This window comes from Panthera onca, chromosome F2 (assembly GCF_046562875.1).
Source record: "Panthera onca isolate mPanOnc1 chromosome F2, mPanOnc1 haplotype 2, whole genome shotgun sequence".
Taxonomy (NCBI): domain Eukaryota; kingdom Metazoa; phylum Chordata; class Mammalia; order Carnivora; family Felidae; genus Panthera; species Panthera onca.
In genome coordinates this window covers 67,776,194-67,794,378 of record NC_138356.1, presented here as the reverse complement: position 1 = coordinate 67,794,378, position 18,185 = coordinate 67,776,194, and the positions used below count along the sequence as shown (strand labels likewise).

Below are 18,185 nucleotides of genomic sequence, written 5' to 3'. Positions count from 1 at the left end.
AAAATGAACCACCGGCCTGCAAATCAACTTAGGCACATTTGTGTTCTTTCCAGGTTAAATCTCCCAACAGGGCTCTCTGCAGTTATTACCAACAGCCAATCCCCTCAGTGGGCCTGAGAAAAAAAAAAAAAACCCGTCCAAATCAGGGGCAGTCAACAATCCCCATAAATCGAAGCACAGAATACATTTATTTTACAATGGCAAATCAATCTGCTTTGCCAGTATCCTGCAACTTTTATTGAACTGGGCTTCCCGCCATAGGATACGCCCCCAAACTCTCGGTAATTACATATTTGTTAATTACAAATTAATTACAAATTACGATTGCTGTTTGCAATCGTGACTGGCGCTGCAGTCCTGATATCACAAAACGGGCCTCTTCCCCGAAGGCTGCAGTAGCAGCCACAGCAGTTTTCCCGCCCTACTGAGCGCTCACTACAATATGCTGGGCACTGCGCTAAGCGTGCCACCCTGCAAGTCCCCAGGGAGCGGCGGTGCACCCTCCGTTCCCGGCGCTCGCAGCCATTGTGGGGTGGGCGTTCGCCCAGCAGCGTGCTGACACGCCCTCTCCGTGCTCCGACCCGCGGCCAGGGCAGGAGGGGGTGCTCCGTGCGTGCTCGGAGGAAGAAGCGGCTCCCGCGGGCGTGGGTTAGTCGCTACACAGCCCGCCTGTTCCCCTCCGCTGCGGGCGCCCCACGCGCCTCCCGGCCACGCGCTCCTAGCCCCGCCCGCGTGCGGCGGACGCACGGCCGCGAGCGCGCGCCCTCCCCGCGCCCCCGCGGCGGACGCACGGCCACGAGCGCGCGTGCGCCCCTCCGAACGTCCCCGGGAGCCGCGCCAGAGCGAGCGCCGGGGCCGGGCGCGCAGGAGTGAAAAGGAGGCGGCGGCCGCGGCTGCGAGCAACAGATCCGGGAGCCGCGAGCAGACGCGTTCTGCTGTTGGTCGATTTTTTTTTTAACTTCAAAAATATTATTAAATTAGAAAATCTTGGATTTTTAAATGGCGCTGGCCCCGGGTCAGCGGGCGGTTTTCTTTGCTTCAAGATGGGCTTTGCCGTTTCCGTCGTGGGCACCAGTGGTGGCCTGATTGTCAGTCTTCTCCGGGCATTTTTAAGGCAAGGAGCCGAGCGCTGCATGTAGGCGAATCACGCTGCAGCGCGGTTTGGCTTTTAAAATTATTATTTGGGGCAGTGAACAGCCGATCTCGGGCACTTCGCCCTCTTTGCAGAAGAGGCTGCGAGTCGGAGGTGGGTCGCTCGGAGGGTGGAATTGTTCGCGGGTGAGCGAGCCCCGGCCCCGCGCACAGTCCAGGCGGCCCCGAGTGTGTGTCCTCACCCTGCCGGCGCCGGGAAAATGGAGGCTGTGATTGAGAAGGAATGCAGCGCGCTCGGAGGCCTCTTCCAGACCATCATCAGCGACATGAAGGTAGGACGCCGGGGGCGCGGCTGCGGTGCGGGCGGCCGCGCAGTGACCTCGCCGCGGAGCTTCGCCTCCGCCCCGGGCCGTCCGCCCGGCCCTTGCTTACGCGGTGGCCGCCGGCCACCTGCGGGAGCGCTCTGGCCGGGTGTCACCTGCTCACCCGCGGCGCCGCTCCGGGCACTGCTGGGTCACCGAGCTGGGCGGCTTCCCTGGGGGTGTCTGATGCCTCCTGCCCTCTCCACGCTTATTGTCCCAGGGGGCGGTAACATCTCGTTTCCCTGGGGGCGCAGGGCCCCGGCCCCAAGTTTTCCATTGTCTGTCGCTGGACCGAGCGTCTGCGACCCGCGGAGGATGGGTGCCTGGGCACACACCTGATTCCCCCGAGTACGGGGTGGGGGCACCTGGTGCGGTGGTGGGGAGGGGTATAGGGGCTCTGCCCGGCCGCGGGAACTAGCCCCCACCCCCCACCCGCGTCCCCGGCCGGATAGCTTTGCCTCTCCCTCCTGGGCTTTCAGGTTCACCCTGGTGGGGGGGGGGGGGTGCGGAATCTGAGCAAATTAGGTATTAATTAGGCTGTTCCACAGCTGGTGAGGGTATGCATGCCTTCCCTCAACCCTCCCCAGGGGCGCGAAGCAGAAGTTCCCAGAGTAGCCTTGCTGGGGACCTTCCTTCTGGCTGAGCCTCCTAGCCTGAAGGCAAGATTGGAGCCCCCTAAACAACTGTATTTTTACCCCCTCCGCCCCCCAAACACAGACTCCCGGTTTTCTCTTGGAAGGATTGTGTAGATATTGTGTGTGTGTGTCTGTGTGTGTCGTTGTGCGCGCGCGCGGGCACGTGTGTGTGTATTGGGGGCGGGGAACAACACCCTGGCTTTTTCCTGCAAAGGGTGGGACTGGGGATAACCTGATCCTTGGATGTGGATTTTCTGGTGCATAGAGATAGACCAGGGCCCTGTGTTACTCATCCAAAGGAAATATAACCAGCCGTGCGAGCTGCCTGGAGGTGGGAATTGGGGGCGGTGGGGGGATTTTTTTTTTTTTTCTTGTGTATTTAGGGAGCTTCTCTTTGGCTCTGGCCCAGCCCCAGTTTGCCTCAACAGATCCGGGGAGGTGGTGTTTAATTAAAAGCTCGGCTTCCAAAACGAGTAGGCAGGTTTGGAAGGCTGTGCAGCCGGTGGGTGTGGACAGCCCCTCTTCAGCCGCTGCCTGGGCGTCTGGAGGAGCTTCTGTCTGATGAAGTGTAAGGTTTGGAGAGGCTTTGGCCTGGGAGATGGACTTTGCAAAGGAATGCTCAGCTGTCATGGCCTGCTTCCCCTTTTTAGAACCAACTGCCATCTCCTCAAGGGTGAACTTTCCCAAGGTGCCTCCATCACAGTCTTGTCCATCCTTCTACAGAGGCAGGTTTTTTTTTTTTTCGTTTGTTTGCTTGTTTCTGGTTTTTGTTTTGTTTTTTGTTTTTGTCAGAAATTGACATTCATGTAGCATTATCTTTCCCGAGACCCTGCTTGTCCAGGAATGCCTTTAATCCAGCCACTTGGAATTAGGTGGATTATTCCCTGTTCAAAGACAGCCTCTTTCATTCCCTTGCCCTCAATCCACATGGATTTATTGAAGTGCTCTTTTGAGACAAAGATTGGTGTCCCTGCCTTGGACTCTGGGGGGAGGGGGGGGTCTTGTTAACTTAAATTCTATACACCTTATAATCAAAGATTTAGTTTGAGGCACGTGTGTATTTTGATCACCAGGGGAAGAATTTGAGATGGGTTGGTAAAGCTGTGGGTGTTTTTTTTTTTTTTTTTGGAGAAGAGAAATGCATGTTTCCTAGTCCTTCAGTAGTAACAAGGACCCAGTGACCTAAAAGTTCTGCCCACTGCAGTCCCAGCGTGTTCACATCTTGAGTTTTTTTCTCTCTTTGTTCCTTAATTCCTAATCTGTCCAGTCTTGGTTCTTTGTATTTATTGGCTTCAACCCTGAGCCATTCAAAAGGTAGCTCACCACGGGATGGGCCCCCTGTTTTCCACCTGCCTCCCATGGCTGCCTTTAGCATTCTGGCCAGAGGGATTTGTGGGTGCTAAGGTGGCATGCTTTTCCCTCTGCAAGATTCCAGTTAAAAATAAAGATTTAATGCCCCTTCGGGGCTGGATCTATAGTTTGTGGTTCCTGACTTTTTTCTCTTTGAATTTAGTAGGGTTTGTTCAGCATCCTGTGGGAAGGCATTTATTTTAAGGTTGTTTGTTTTGTTTTGGCAAAGATTGTAAAAGCAAGCTTGAATTGAAGACTAAAACTTGCCTTGGGGTCTGCAGAATTCCAGACTTTTTGGGGAGTAGAGATAAGGAAAAAGAGAGGAGTTGACTTATTTCCAAGATTGTTTATGCATAAGATAATTGTTGGATATTTTCATGGAGTTTTCTTCTTAAAAGACTTTATGGATAGGATGGGAGTGACATTTTAAAAAGGAATTAAAACATTTGGCCACGTAGGATAAGCAACGTGTAGTATGCATAATGCTTGAAGTCACCAGCAATTAAAGTCAGTCTTTCATATCTGAAATCAGGTGGCTTTCTAATGACCTGTTTATCCCTGTTTTCCTCTTTTTTGAACTGCCATGATGCGTTTCTAATGTCTTTGGTCCCCTTTCTCTTTGCTTTGAAGGACAAGTGTATATGTTGGAAACCCATTTGGAATCCCATCTTGAGAAAATTTTTAGGTTATTTTCCCAGAAGGAATGTTACACTGGGGTGAGGAAAGGGTAAGGAATTTTTTTTTTTTTTTTTTAAGCAGCATTTGATTCTCCAAAATGTACAGCAACACAGGAAGGGAGTCAGTTTCCTCTTTGGAGGAGAGGAAAAAAAAAAACAACAACAACAAAAAATGGAATAATTTCAAGGCCTAACACCATATATCTTCTAAAACCAAAAAAAAACCTCAAGACATTGAGAAGCTAGAGAGGAAACTTTCTACTTTTTTCTAATGATCCTTCATCTGGCTAAATCCTCAGTGTTTTATCCTTTTCAGGGGAAGGGTGCGGAAGTAACCCTCACTCGTCTTCCATCGGGATCCAGCAGCAGCTGTTAAATAACTTATTGATTCCTTGACGAGAGGAAACCTTGTGTTTTTTTTCCTCCTGTCTTCCACCCCACTGTGGTGGTGGTCACTAATGATGGTGGTGTGCAAAATCGCTTACTGGCTGCCTTTCCGCCCGTCCACATAAATCAAGTTGTCTGATGTGAGCTGGTCCCAAAGGAAAGGGGAGATGAGATTCATGTGGCTGGAGGCAAGGGCTTGTTGCTCATACATCTGGGGGAACTATAGCATGGAAGTGACTGTATGGAAGGCCAGTTGACTGGCTTCTGATGCTTGACAACATTTAGACATTAAAGAGGGCCTAGAATCTTTTTTGTAGTTTCTAGCCAAATGCCAAGAAAAACAGGCTACATACAACAAATAGCAGATATGAGCCATTACTTATTTATTGAGCTATAACTGACATTTGACATTATATTAGTTTAAGGTATACAGCATAGGGATTTGATGCTGTGGTAGTTAAAAAAAAAATATATATATATATATATTTTTTTTTTTATTTAGGTAATTGAACCAGCCATAGAATTTGGTGGTGTTTCGGGTGCTTTTAAGACCAGGAGATTGGCCAAACTCGAGGGCAGGTCACTTTGTGGCTATCTTGCTTCTTTTAATAATTAACTTAGTTTTGTGTGTGTGTGTGTGTGTGTGTGTGTGTGTGTGTGTGTGTGTGTGTTTTAAAGTTGGATCCTAAAACCAAATATTTTCCTCAGCTTTGTTGCTCAAGAATCAGTATGTCGGGAGCTGAATTGGGCCTGGTGCAGGGAGAACTTTGTACTAGGTTCGAGACTGTGTTGGGGGTTATGTAATGAGACTGGGGGGTGAAGAACACCCGACCACACCTTGAATTCCCTACCCTACGTCCCCCTGTGGACAGGGGTGTCCTGTTACCAGCACCTGCACCGAGCAGAATAGGGGCCTTGTTCAGTTCCTCTCCACTGCCCCCCACCTCTGTTTGTACCAGTATCCTCTCTCCTAGGTTCTGCCTTAAAATTAGAGCTGCTAAAGGAGCTTCTTGAATTCCATGGAAATCTTTTGTGGTTGGAAGGCATGACATGGTGTTTTCCCTTACTTATCATAGATCAAGAATGCGGGTATTGGGTCCAGCACTGGATAATGATTTCAGGGTTGTTTTCCCCCCACCCTGCCGCTTTGGCTTCAGGGTTCCTGTCAGACAAGAGGCTCCCTTCCTTGGTGTTTATCGAGGGCCTGCTATGTGGAAGGCCTTTTGCTGGGCAGCGAGGAGCCAGAGAGCCACTGAGGCAGGTCCTTGGAGAGCAGCTTGTCCTGTGGGTCATGAGTAGATAACGTGAGTGTAATATGGTGGCCACGAAGGAAGGGCATCAGTCAGTCCTTGAAGGGCTTGCCTTTGACTCTTCCAAAAAAAAAAAATAATAATAAAAATATTTTCTCTAGGAAGATACTGAAAACCCAGCCAAGGCCTCTAAGAGCAGCCAGGTGCTCTGAAGGGAGGCTGGCTTCCTTGTAAATGGTGACACACAAAAGCAGGACGAGCAAAACCCTTGTAAAGTACAGATGGGCCTCATGTTGGCTTTTCTCTTCACAAATGGCTGTGTTTGCCCAGGATTTTATAGCTTCCTCAGTTTGGGCCTGTGAGAGAAGGTGAAGTGAAGATATCATAAAATCTGCAGCAGGAAACCGCCCAGAATGGGTGGCTGTTCAAAGATTTAGGGCCTGTTCTATCTGGATCAATCTGTTTGGTTTTTTAGGTGCAGATCTCATCCAGATTTAGAAAGAAGTCTTGTTTGTTTGTTTGTTTGTTTTGGTTTTGGTTTTTTTTGGTCTTAGCTTGGATGTTTCTCTGGGAAAATCCCTTATACATCATATTTTGCCAAATTGTTTAGAACTTGTTGCTTGATGCTGTGAACCTTTATGTTCTGAATTTCTGCAGTTAGCGATGCCCTGAACAAAGAGAGGTCAATCCTAGGTCATGGTTTGAATGGAAGATGAGCTGAGTTTGAATTTTGCCCGGTTCAGCTATCAGCCAGTTCTTATGAGAGTAACTCATAATTCTATAGTATTTATTGAGCATCAGCAAGGTTGCAAAGTTGATGCTATGATTCAGCAAGTAAAGATACAGAATTCCCAGTTAAATCTGAATTTCAGGGAAACAGTCAGCAACTTTTTAGTGGAAGTATGTCCTGTGCAAACTCTGTCTTCTCAGCTGCTGACTGACCTCTTGTACATTGAAATGCTCTTTTGCAGCCAGGGAAAGGGAAAAAGCTAAAATGATATCTGTCAATATGGCCAGTTCATTTGAGGTTGTTAAAATGTTTGGAGGATGAAAAGGTTGAAACTATTGATCTATTAGATGCTTTATCTGTAATTTTCATCTAGGCTTTTCCAGTCTTCCCGGGGATGGGTGAGAGCTGGCAAGATTCCTTCTGCAGGAGACCGTTTAGGTGTTCAAATTGGGTATGGAAAAATGAGATCATACCAAGTTCACCATTACTTCTCGGAACTGCCTTCGGGACACTTTCCCCTGAAACCCACACCTCTGCAAAAACAAAGAAATACTTCTCCCCTAACCAAACAAAAGCCAAAGGCAGATTTAGCTGCCTAGGACATCAGACAAGAAGTATCTGGGGCTCCTTAGAGGGAACTGACGGATGCCTTAAGCAGTTTAACTCCGATTTGCAGATTGTACTGCTGATACGGCTTTATTAAGTAGCAAACCAGAGAGGCAAGTGGAGTAAATTAATTGGCTGAGCGTTGAGGAAGCCTGTTGTATTTGATTGCCCAGGTTCTCCCTTGAATTAGTTGGAGATTGCGGAAGGTTTCCTCTGAGTATCTGAAACACAGACACACACAACCCCCCCAAAAGCAAAACTAAACCCACCCAGCTTAGATTCCAGGCCAGCCCACCCATTGGCAGTGTTTCCCTTCTCTTAGCCCAAGGAGGACCTTGGCATGGGGCTGTGTCGTCTCAGCTGCTTCCTTTTTTAGGATGCTCTCACTCGCCACCTGGTACATGGTAGGTGCTGAGTGTTCGTTGCATATGGTGAACGTGGAGCAGGAAGGGACTTGTGAGAGGCTGCTATGTGCCAGGCATTGCGCTGAGTGCTTGGTGGGCATGGAGTCTTGCTATCCTCACATCAACCCCACTTTACAGATGGGAAAACTGAGGCTTGAAGAGAGGCAGTGACTTACCTAAGGCCGTGGTGAGGTGGATTGGTCTTTAGACCTTGACCCATTTGATCCTAAAGCTGGAGCTCTTTAGAACGTGCTGAAAGTGGGGGGGGGGGGGGGGGTTATTGGTAGAGGACAGCATACGGAATACTTTCCTAGTACTACAGGAGGCTCGAGGAAGGAATCAGGGTCCTATCTCTGTGCCTCTAGCCCAGAGCCAACCTGGAGGTGTGAACTTGAGCTCAGATGGTGTGAGGACTGCTGTAGGGCCGGCCGCTCCCATCTGGCTGTCACTTTTGTGGAAGTCATTTAATTTATGATCTATTGATATGTTGTGGCTTCCTTCCCTGTCCCACTCACCAGTCTTCTCTAACAGACAACCTGGCATTCTCCTTTCCTCTTCTGGGTGTGCAGAGGGGAAAGAAGCCTTTGGGCCAGGCTCTGGCCTGTCACCCTTGGCTCCTGTCCTTGTCCTCATGCAAAGTGTCTGCAGTCTTCTTCTCCATAACTGGCCAGAGGGCCATGTTTATATGTCCAGGGAACCCATCGGTCCCTGAGACTGGACGACTATACAAGCCTGGCAATCCTTTCTAATTACAGGAGTTAAATAAGTTCACCCAAAGTTCAAATGAGGCCTCAAAAAGAACTCCTTACCTTGAACTCATTTTGTGTCCAGCCCTGGAACTTCCTTGTAAAAGAGCTTTCTGTATTTAATTATGTCCCGGTAGCCCTCTGGTTTGGTTCAGTCTGTAGAGCCATTTCAGGTCTGTGTTTGGAGAAGTTGATGGGATCGCCAAAAAAACTCCTTCCTGTGCTGATTCTTGGCATATACAGCCTTGGTCGTAGTTTCTAAGTGGTTTTTCTTTTCCTGTCTAGTTTAAGTGGGTGAAAAAAAAAAAATCAATTGAGTGCCTTTGAGCTGTGTGTCTTTTTATTTGCTTTCTTCTCCTCGAAGAATTTGGGCAGCAGTAAAATCTGAGTTTGCTCAGCATCAGTGGCCTCCCGAGTCCTGGAGGTGGACGGCAGGCTTTGCCTGGAAATCCCTTCCCCGCCACCCCCCCCCCCCCCCCCCACACACACACACACACACAGGACGGGTCTCTAGGGGGCTGGAGGATTGGGTCTGTCCAGAGAAGGAGGTTCTGGGCAGGTGTGCCCCTTTTGGTAGAATGGGCCTGGTTACAGGCATAAGAGCATCGGATTCCCTGCCAGCCTTACCACACTGATACCTGGACCCTATTTCCTGGAAGCTGTCATTCAGTGCTTCTGGGGTACATCTTGGACATTCAGTTTTTTTTGTAAAGTACCCCCAGGTAATTCTAATGTGTAGTCAGGCTTGAGAACCACTGAGTTACAAACAGTTTCAGCATCCTTAAAAGTATTTTTCTCAACCTTACCGAAGTCTGAGTAAAGCATGTTTAGATGTTTGCACAACAACGTGAATATACTTAACACTATTGAACTGGACACTTAAGAGTGGCCAAGAGGGTAGATTGTATGTTATATGTATTTTGCCATGATTAAAAATAAAAATAGGGGCACCTGGGTGGTTCAGTTGGATAAGCTTCTGACTTCGGCTCAGGTTATGATCTCATAGTTTGTGGGTTCAAGCCCCGCGTCAGGCTCTGTGCTGACAGCTCAGAGCTTGGATCCTGCTTTGGATTCTGTGTCTCCCTCTCTCTCTGCCTCTCCCCCGCTTGAGCCTTGGCTGTCTCTCAAAAGTAAATAAACATTAAAAAAATAATAAAATAAAAAAACAAAAATTTATGGTGAAACAACATTAAAGTGAATAATTGAAATAGAAAAATAGAAAAAGCATTTTTAGCATTCTTAACAATTTTAAATATACAGTAGCCCTGTCCAAAATAATCTTCTTTTTTTAAAAAAATGTTTAGGCAGAGAGAGAGAGGGACAGAGGATCCAAAGCATGCTCTGTGCTGACAGCAGAGAGCCTGATGTGGGGCTCGAACTCATGAACTGTGAGATCATGACTTGAGCCAAAGTTGGATGCTTAACCGACTGAGCCACCCAGGTGCCCCTCCAGTATGATTTTCTACAATAATGGAAATTGTCAAATGTTAGCCAGTAGCACATCTGACTGTTGAGCACTTGAAGTATGGCTACTGTGACCTAGGAACTGATTTTTAAGTTTTACTCAGTTTCAATTTTTTAAAAATGCCCTATGTGGCTAACAACTACCATATTGGACAGTACAGATCTGTATATAACATACCATCTAAGTAAAAATAGTGAGCTTCCTGCACACCTCTGTTTCCTTCTGGCTCCTTCATTGCCTCTGAAGCCCTCCTGAAGAAATTCTAGAGCTACTGTTGACCTTAGAGTGAAAGAGATCTGGTTTTCACTCCTGTGGGCAATTTGCTTAATCTCTCAGCCTCCTTTTCCTCTTCTGTAGATGGGTCTAAGAAAGTACCCACCTTAGACGACTCCGAAATGAGACCTTGCTTGTGAAGCACTCCACACTGTGCCCTGTGTGCTGGCCCTCGAATGTTCGCGGCTGACTCTTTAAATCAGTATAGTAATTCTCTCTACCTCACTTCTTAGGGCAAATGCTACCCCACCCTTGACCTGGCTGTTATTTCGAATTTGCAGTGAAGTTGCAAGAGATGGAGTTTTTTTTTTTTTTTTTTTTTTTTTCATGCTAAGTAAATGACTCCTGAGTTCATTTATAACCTCATCTGCCTCAGCTGAGCCTATTTGTAGTTCTCTATTTGCAAACTCACTGTATATCAAGGGAGAGGAGGGCTGGGTGCCTGGCTGAGGTCCTCAGGGCATTTAATGCTTATATTAAAAAAAAAAAAAGTGTTGGCCGAGATGTGATATTAAGGGGAGAGGAGTTGCTTCATAAGGCCCATCTTTTTCTGTCTTCATTGTTTGAATTCTCCCTTCTTTTTCTGGAATGACCACCCGAAAAGTGGCCTCATTTGCCTCTAGACTGCCCTGTAGCAGCAGCTTTGCACTGATCTTCTGTTCCTTTCTAGGACTTGGCCATATTGGGGTTCTTCCTACTTGCTGAATGGGGCTCACCTGCCTTAGCCTGGATTCAAGGACGCCTGCAGTTTGGCCCTAGCCCAGTGCTCTGCTGCAGGCCGAGTGCTCCCCATCCCAGAGTCCCTGGCTTCTTGGAGCACATCCCATGCCTCTCACGCTTGCCGTTTGTCCTGCTTGGACAGTGCAATGCAGACTCTCTCTATTGTTGTCTGTTGAAATCTTTCTCATCCTTCAAGGCCCCGCTACAAAGTTATCTCCTTTCCGGGCCCTCTTTTTTCCACCAAGCCAGATAGCCTTAGGCATTCTTCACATTCTGTGTTGATTCCATCTAGTATTTGTGGCATTCTACCTTAAGCGGTTGCCCTTGGGCTTTGAAGCCTGGCTCTGCCACTTTGTAGCTAAATTACTCTGGGCAAGTTGCTCAACCTCCCTGAGACTTGATTTTCGTATCTGTGAAATGGGGGAAATAATACTTCCCTCTTAAAGTTTTAGAGGTTTACATGAGAAAGTATATGGAAAGGGCATAGCATGAAATAAATGCTAAACAAAATGCTCTTGTGTAGCTCTTGTCTGAGCTACCCTGGTAGTTTCTAGTGGAGTATCCTGCCCATAACAGGATGAGATGTTTCAGAAAATCCAAGAAACCTGTATCTCCACTTTGATATGCAATAGAGACAATATATGCTTTTCAATTCTCAACATAACGAGTAATTTGAGAGAACACGGTACATGTATTCAACAGATATCATGATGTGGCTGTTATGTGCCAGGCGCTGCTGGGGGCAGAGATACACCTGTGAACAAGACAGATAAAGTCCTTGCCCTAAAGTTGTTTTGTCTAGAAGAGGAGCAGACAAACAGCAGGCTCTTGGGGAGGGCCTCTGCTTTTCATTTGGAGCCAGAGGACAGGGTCAGGGAAGGCTTTGGTACAAGTGACACCTAAACTGAGAACTATGTTTTATTTTGCTATTTAATAAGCCTTTATGTGGCACAACCAGGCACTCTTCTAGTGCTTTACAGATAGACTCTTACTCCTCCCAGCAACCCAGGTACTTCCTGTATATCCACAGTGAGGTAGTTACTGCTATAACTCCCATTTTACAGATGGAGAAAGTGAGGTGCAGAGAGGTTAAACCGTTTGCCCACCTCATACAGCTAGGGCGAGGTAAGCCTGGGATTTGAACCCATGCAGTCCCAGGGTCTGTGCTCGTCTACCACCGTGGGCTCTCACAGCATGGTGTTTGAGAATTTCCTTTTCAGATTCTGTAATGGGTGTGTTTCATTGATGTCTTTGTTGATTGCCCTTTCTATACCTTTAGGACTCACGATGAACCAGATGAAGTATAACCATCTAGGCTCTTCTCTGAAGTGCTTCAAGGAGCTCCAGGGGCCTCTATTTAAAGCAGAGTTTGACCCAGCCAACGTGATATTGTTGGGTGGTTGACTCACCCCATGGGTGCCTCTGATTTGTCAGTAGACGGAAGTAGGTGGGGGGCAGGCAGGGTGTGAGACCTAAGGCTCTGATGCAGCCGTCGAAGGTGACAACCACAGGACACACGTTTGTTCTACTGACGAACCCCCCCCTCCATCGGGGTCGTCCCAGTAACGGCTCTGCACCCCACATGACTGAGTGAAAAACAGGAAGGGGGGATATTTGCAGTAGGAGGCTGGAAATGCTTCGAGATTAGTTTCCAGGGAGACCTCAGCTTCACTTCTGAGGCCTGGCTTGCTTGAGCCCGGCTCCTGCAGCTGAGCACGGAGTCATTAAGGAAGTCTTTGAGTTTGGTTTAATGGTTGTGCTTTGTTTTGAAGTGATTGTTTACTGAACCTTCAAAGCCAGCTCTCCAGCAGGATGTGATCTCGGGCCTGAATAATTGGATGAGGCACCCCAATAGGAAGCAAGTAGCGGGGAGCAGAGCCAGGAGTAGCTAGCTGGTGGCCAAGCCTTTGGCATCTGAGCACTCCGAGGCTCCGCAAACTGCTGCTGGAGGGACTGAGGTCGTCTTGCAGCCAGGAGTTGACCTGAAGCAAGGGTCCCTTGGAACCTGGCCTCTTTGATGTTGTGCTGGCCTTAATTAGGGACACCCTAATTAAGTCACTAAGGAGGAAGCTTATTTCTAAAAAAAAAAAAAAATTAGCAAATGTTTTGAGAGCATTTCATGAGGGATTACTTCTCAAAGATTATGCAAGCAATATAAAGTTAATGGAAGAAAAACTAAGAAATTTCAGTTAAGTAAAAAATAGAACTCGCCCATAACCACTTGATTACAAAGTGGGTTATGTACGCATGTTTTAGACAAAGGTTCACGTGGCCTACGCTGTGCCAGAAATTTCTTTTTTCACTTAGCTTTGCACTTACGCTGTCTTTCCGTGTATGCAATTATGAGCCATGTCAGTTTTAATGTTGTGTGGTGTTCCACTGTTTTGTTTGTGTAACAGTTGATTTATTCAATTGACCTGTATCTGAGGGCTGACTGTATGCCAAGTTCTGTGTTAAGTGCCGGGGACACAGCAGTAAATAACATGGACACAAGTCCCTGTCTCTTGGACATTCTAGGGGAGTGGGGACAGACAAACTGAATAAGTTAGTTCTTTTGTATATTAGAATGGGGAAATATAGAGCAGGGGCGATGTTGTTGTTTTTAAATAAGGTGGCTAGGGAAGGTCTCACGGAAAAGGTGACCTTAGAGCAACACCGTATGACGTATGTGGATATCCGAGGAAGAATGTTCCAGGTCAGGGGGAGAGTGTGCAAAGACTTTGAGATGGGTGCCAGTTCCACGTGTTCCGTACGGATTCGTGTTTAGGCTGTGCCCGGTTTTTCACTAATTATAAGCAACACTGCAGTGAGTATATCCTTGAAGCTAGACGTTGATTGACATTGACAGTTTCCCCTGAAGGATTTAGCCTGGGTCAAAGGTACGTACTTTTCAAGGCTTTTCAAACGCATTGCCCAATGCCTTTCAGAAAGCGCATATCAGTTCACATTCCCATGTGCGGGTGCTCATCACCAGGGATTATTTCTCAAGGAGCTAGACTTGAATATTGGGACTGAGAAATTGCTGAGGCCATAGGTTGCAAGGCCTCAGAGGCACTGGGCGTCTTATCTGGGGTGGTGATTCTCAAATCTTGCTGTGTGTGATTGTAGCGAGAAAGTAGGAATCTCCCCTGGGGAATGTGTTAAATGCAGGTGTCTGGGCCCCCTCCCCAGAGATTTTGGTTCTGTAGCCCCGGGTGGGGCTCAGACATCTGTAGTTTCAGCAAACATTCCTGGTGAGTCTCTGGTAGGTTGTGATTATACCAGTGGGGGGTGGTTCATGGGCCACCCTGAGCTACCTGCCAAGAGTCTCCTGTGCCGCCCATGAAGCTCTCCTGCTCCCCTCTCCCGTGCCCCCAAATTACACGTCCCTGGAAAGTGTTCCCGGTGACCAAAATGATGCCCAAGCCTAAATGTAGCATGATCTCCCGTATTTCCTTTCCTTTGTTGTTTCTCTTTTTAAAAGTTCGTGTATTTATTTTGCGAGAAAGAGAGAGCAGGGGAGGAGCAGCTAGAGAGGGAGAGAGAGAATCCCGAGCGGGCTCTGTTGTCATCGCAGAGCCCAAAATGGGGCTCTCTCTCATGAACTGCAAGATCATGACCTGAGCTGAAATCAAGAGTGGGACACTTAACCGACTGAGCCACCCAGGCGCCCCCTTTGCTGATTGTTTCTTTTGCAGGGAAAATTTTCTCCCTTCTTTATTTCCTTCCTCTTTGCCAGGGAAACTCCCCTTTGTCCTTAAAGACCTAGGTGAGGCATTACCCACCTCTGGAAGCTTGCATCAACCCCACCTCCTAGTGCTTTATATTTGGAGTATTGTGCCCTCTGACTGGTGGCTCACACATCAGCGTTCCTACTAGCTAGAGCTCCTCAACGCTTTGATTCCTAATCTCTGTGTGGCCTGTACCCCACTCTGTGCCTGTGCATAGTAGGTGCTCATTAAATGTCCGAGTTAGGGTGGCTGGCATTGTGCGTTGACTCCTGAAAATAGCAGTCACTGGGATTTATTGAGTTCTAAGTGCTGGTCACCATTCTAAGCACTTGCATTATTTCCCTTATCCTCATTGCTTTCCTTGGAGGTGGGGACTAGCACGGGCATCGTTTACAGGTGAAGACAGGGCAGTTCCACGTGACTAAGTAACCTAGGTCACCCAGTGAGTAGATCTGAAATCTTGCAGTCTGACTCTAGAGCCATGCTCTTTTTAAAAAAAAAATTTTTTTTTAAATGTTTCTTTATTTAGAGGGAGAGAGAGCAGGGGAGGGGGAGAGAGAGAAAGAATCCCAAGCAGGCTCCCACTGCTAGCACAGAGCCCCCTCGCAGGGCTCAGACTCCCGAATCGTGAAAATCATGAGCTGAGCTGAAATCGAGTCGGACACTTAACTGACTGAGCCACCCAGGCACCCTTCTCGTGTCATGCTCTCCACCGCTACGTCACACTGGTCCTTTCAGACGCTGGAGTCTGGCTGCCCATCAGGGCACTTACCCAGGCGAGGAGGAGGGCGTGCAGTGGAAAGACTACAAAGAGGGTGGTGGGTGTAGACGTATCAGGGTTACTGCCTTTTTTGGTGACCCCCCCCCCCCCCGCCCCACCGCCGGCTGTCATTCCTAGCAGCCTGGGGTGGGGTTTGGGGGTTGTGGGGGAGGCACTGTTTGGTGGAAGGTGGCAGAGCACACGAAGTGTGCGCAGAGTCGTGAGGCCGCTGCTCCCCCGGGGTGGACCTGACAAGTTGCAGAATCGGGTTTGGGATTGGGTGGAGGCAAGTCTGAGAGGGCACTTCCAGGGAGAAGTGGGTGAGGACAGGTACGCAAACAGGAAATAATGGTGACGATGCTTAAACATTTGATAGGGTGTGCAGGTCACCAAGTATTTTGTTCACTATTTCATGTGGACATTTATACACAGGAAAAACAGATGGAACAGAAGCTTTGCACTCTACGTAGTGGGACAGAGGTTGGGGGGGTAGACGTACATGTATTATTTCGGGGAGGCATAGATGTAAGCACTTGGGTGAGAGCCTCCGGCCCCCGTGCGAGGTGGTTAGATCTTGAGTTCACAAGTGTCCGGTTGTGGAGAAGGAGTAAGTTTTAGGTGAATATGTGAAACGGTTGCATTTTATTTCATTTTATTTCATCTATTTATTTTGCGAGAGAGTGTGCATGTGAGCAGGGTAGGGGCACAGAGAGTGGGAGAGCGAGAATCCCAAGCAGCCTCTGCACCATTAGCAGAGAGCCCGATGGGGGGCTTGAACTCATGAACTGGGAAATCATGACCCAACCCGAGACAGAGAGTCTTGACTAGATGCTTAACCGACTGAACCCCTCCCCCCCCCCCCCCCCCCGGTGCCCCTGGAACAATGGCATTTTAAAAAGAACTGGGCAGGGGCACGTGGGTGGCTCAGTCAGTTGAACATCTGACTTCAGCTCAGGTCATGATCTCGCAGTCCGTGAGCTCGAGCCCCGCGTCGGACTCTGTGCTGACAGCTCGGGGCCTGGAGCCTGCTTCGGATTCTGTGTCTCCCTCTCTCTGCCCCTCCCCTGCTCATGCTCTGTCTCTCTCTCAAAAATAAGTAAACATAAAACTCTTTTTAAAAACAACTGGGCAAACTTAGGAGCACTTCACGATACAAACTGGGTGCGAGGGCAGACCTTTCCCTGACCTTGGGCCGATTACTTAACCTCTGTGCTTTATTTTCCTGTGGAAAAGGAAAAGTGTTAAATGCCTGTCTGCCAAGTGCCCACACAGGGCTGTCTTGAGAGCCCTTTATACTCTCTCAAGTACTGTGTAAATGTGAGATGGGGTTCTTAATGATGATCATGGAATAAATTTGGACTCCTAGGCGGCCTTAGGTGTCTATCTGAAATAGTAAAGGCAATATGGCGGTACAGATTGGGGGGATAAATTTGGGGAATAGGAAGGGAGAGGAGAGGGGTTCACGCATCGATTTTGCAAAAGTTAAATAATAGGACTGGAAGCCTAGTTGCAGTTCCAGAACAACCCAGGGGTGCCCAGAGTGGCTTTGTCACCTTATGGCCGCCACCGTCCAGCACACCTTTCTGCATCTGCCCTGTCTAGTACCGAAGCCACTAGCCCCATGCGGCTGTGGAACACTTGAGTGAGGAGCTGAATTTTACATTTTATGTAACTGCAATGAATTTAAAGTTCCATCCAGGTGGCTAGTGGCTCTTCTATTGGAAGGCTCAGGATAGACAAAGGAATGCCTCTTGGTAGAAAATGTAAAAAACCAATCATACTTTGAAGATACAGTTGACCTGTTTGTTTGGTTCTTCTTTTATTCCCGGTGGAGACCTACCCGTGTGTCAGAAAACGGGCATTCTGGGCATGGAACCTCCTAGCGCTGGAGGAAGAAGACGCTGATGGCCTTGACTTAAGCAGGGTGTTATGGTTACAAATGGAGAAGTTTGTGAGGGGAGGTTGGGTGGAGGAAGCCCCTTTTGTGGTTAAATCTTCCTTTTTGCAGGCGTGTTTATTGTTGGTGAGCTTGGGCAAGTGGGTGAGGGTGGGCGTGTGAGGAAGTAACCATTGATTATCCCCAAGGCTGTCATCCACTTGATGGACAGGGATAATTAGTGGATTAGGCAAGCCCCAATCAGAGAATAAAAGCCCAGGAATGGTTTTTATGATGGATGGGCTTCCACAGTGCATTTGTTCTGAGGATCTCGGGGGCCCTCCCTCTTGCAGAATGGGGTGGGGAAGGGTGGTCTGGGGGACAAAGCTGTGACAGACAGTCAGGGGCCCTGTCCTTCATCCTTCACACCCACTTCTGGAAGCTGCAGATTCCTGCCCCCTGCTTGTAGAAGCCTGGGGTCCAGAGGCACTCCTGCTCAGGTCAGAAGCTTCTTCTGGAAGCTTTGCTTTTCATTTCCCTGAAGGCTGAGCTCAACAAGGGCTGACCTAGAAGGGGAGGAGGAGGGATGCTGTGGGCTGCACTGCTCAAGCTCATTCTCAGGAGGTTCCCGCAGACCTGCCCCGAGGACCTGGTGGCTGGGGAGGTGACAGCATCAGCCTTTAGAGGTGCTCCAGACAGGTTCTCTGATCTGGCAGAAGCAGATCAGTCCCGGCATCCATAGAAAACCGGAAGATGTGATCAAGTTATCCGTCATCGTGCCACTAATGACAGCACCCGTGACCATTTCTGGTTCATTCCTATCAGACCTTTTCCAACACAAAGGGCTTTTCTTTGTTTTGTGTCTTTGTGTTGTTTTTTTTTCCCCCCAAGTTCTTGAGGATCATGACCATTTCTAGGGTGACATTATAGCTCCCCTGGAGCATTTGCAGTTGTAATTGGGAGCTGTGTGTTGGGGGAGGCCTTGCACCTCACTTTGCGGACCAGGCAGGACCCAGCCTGCCTACTGAGTGGCTTTCTGCAGGCCTGGGCTGGGCAGCCGGTTCTGTTCAGCACACTTCCCAGAATCAGGGTAGCACTTGGGTCACGACGTCAGTCCTCAGCTGCAAAATAACAGCATCTGC

General features: G+C 48.4%; 1 protein-coding gene across 10 annotated transcripts in view; it reads left to right on the top strand.

The window, feature by feature from the left end:
* The first annotated feature begins 640 nt into the window (after positions 1-640).
* MTSS1 (MTSS I-BAR domain containing 1) overlaps positions 641-18,185 on the top strand; it is a 165,978-nt gene continuing 148,433 nt past the window's right edge. For 3 of the 10 annotated variants that reach the window (XM_060611275.3, XM_060611271.3, XM_060611269.3), the window contains exon 1: positions 641-1,424. In XM_060611275.3, the coding sequence (XP_060467258.3) occupies positions 1,353-1,424 (72 nt within the window). In that variant the 5' untranslated portion in view covers positions 641-1,352. Of the gene's footprint in view, positions 1,425-2,639; positions 2,658-18,185 lie in introns of those variants that run through there. The other 7 variants (XM_060611276.3, XM_060611270.3, XM_060611277.3 and 4 more) reach the window with 4 other exon arrangements.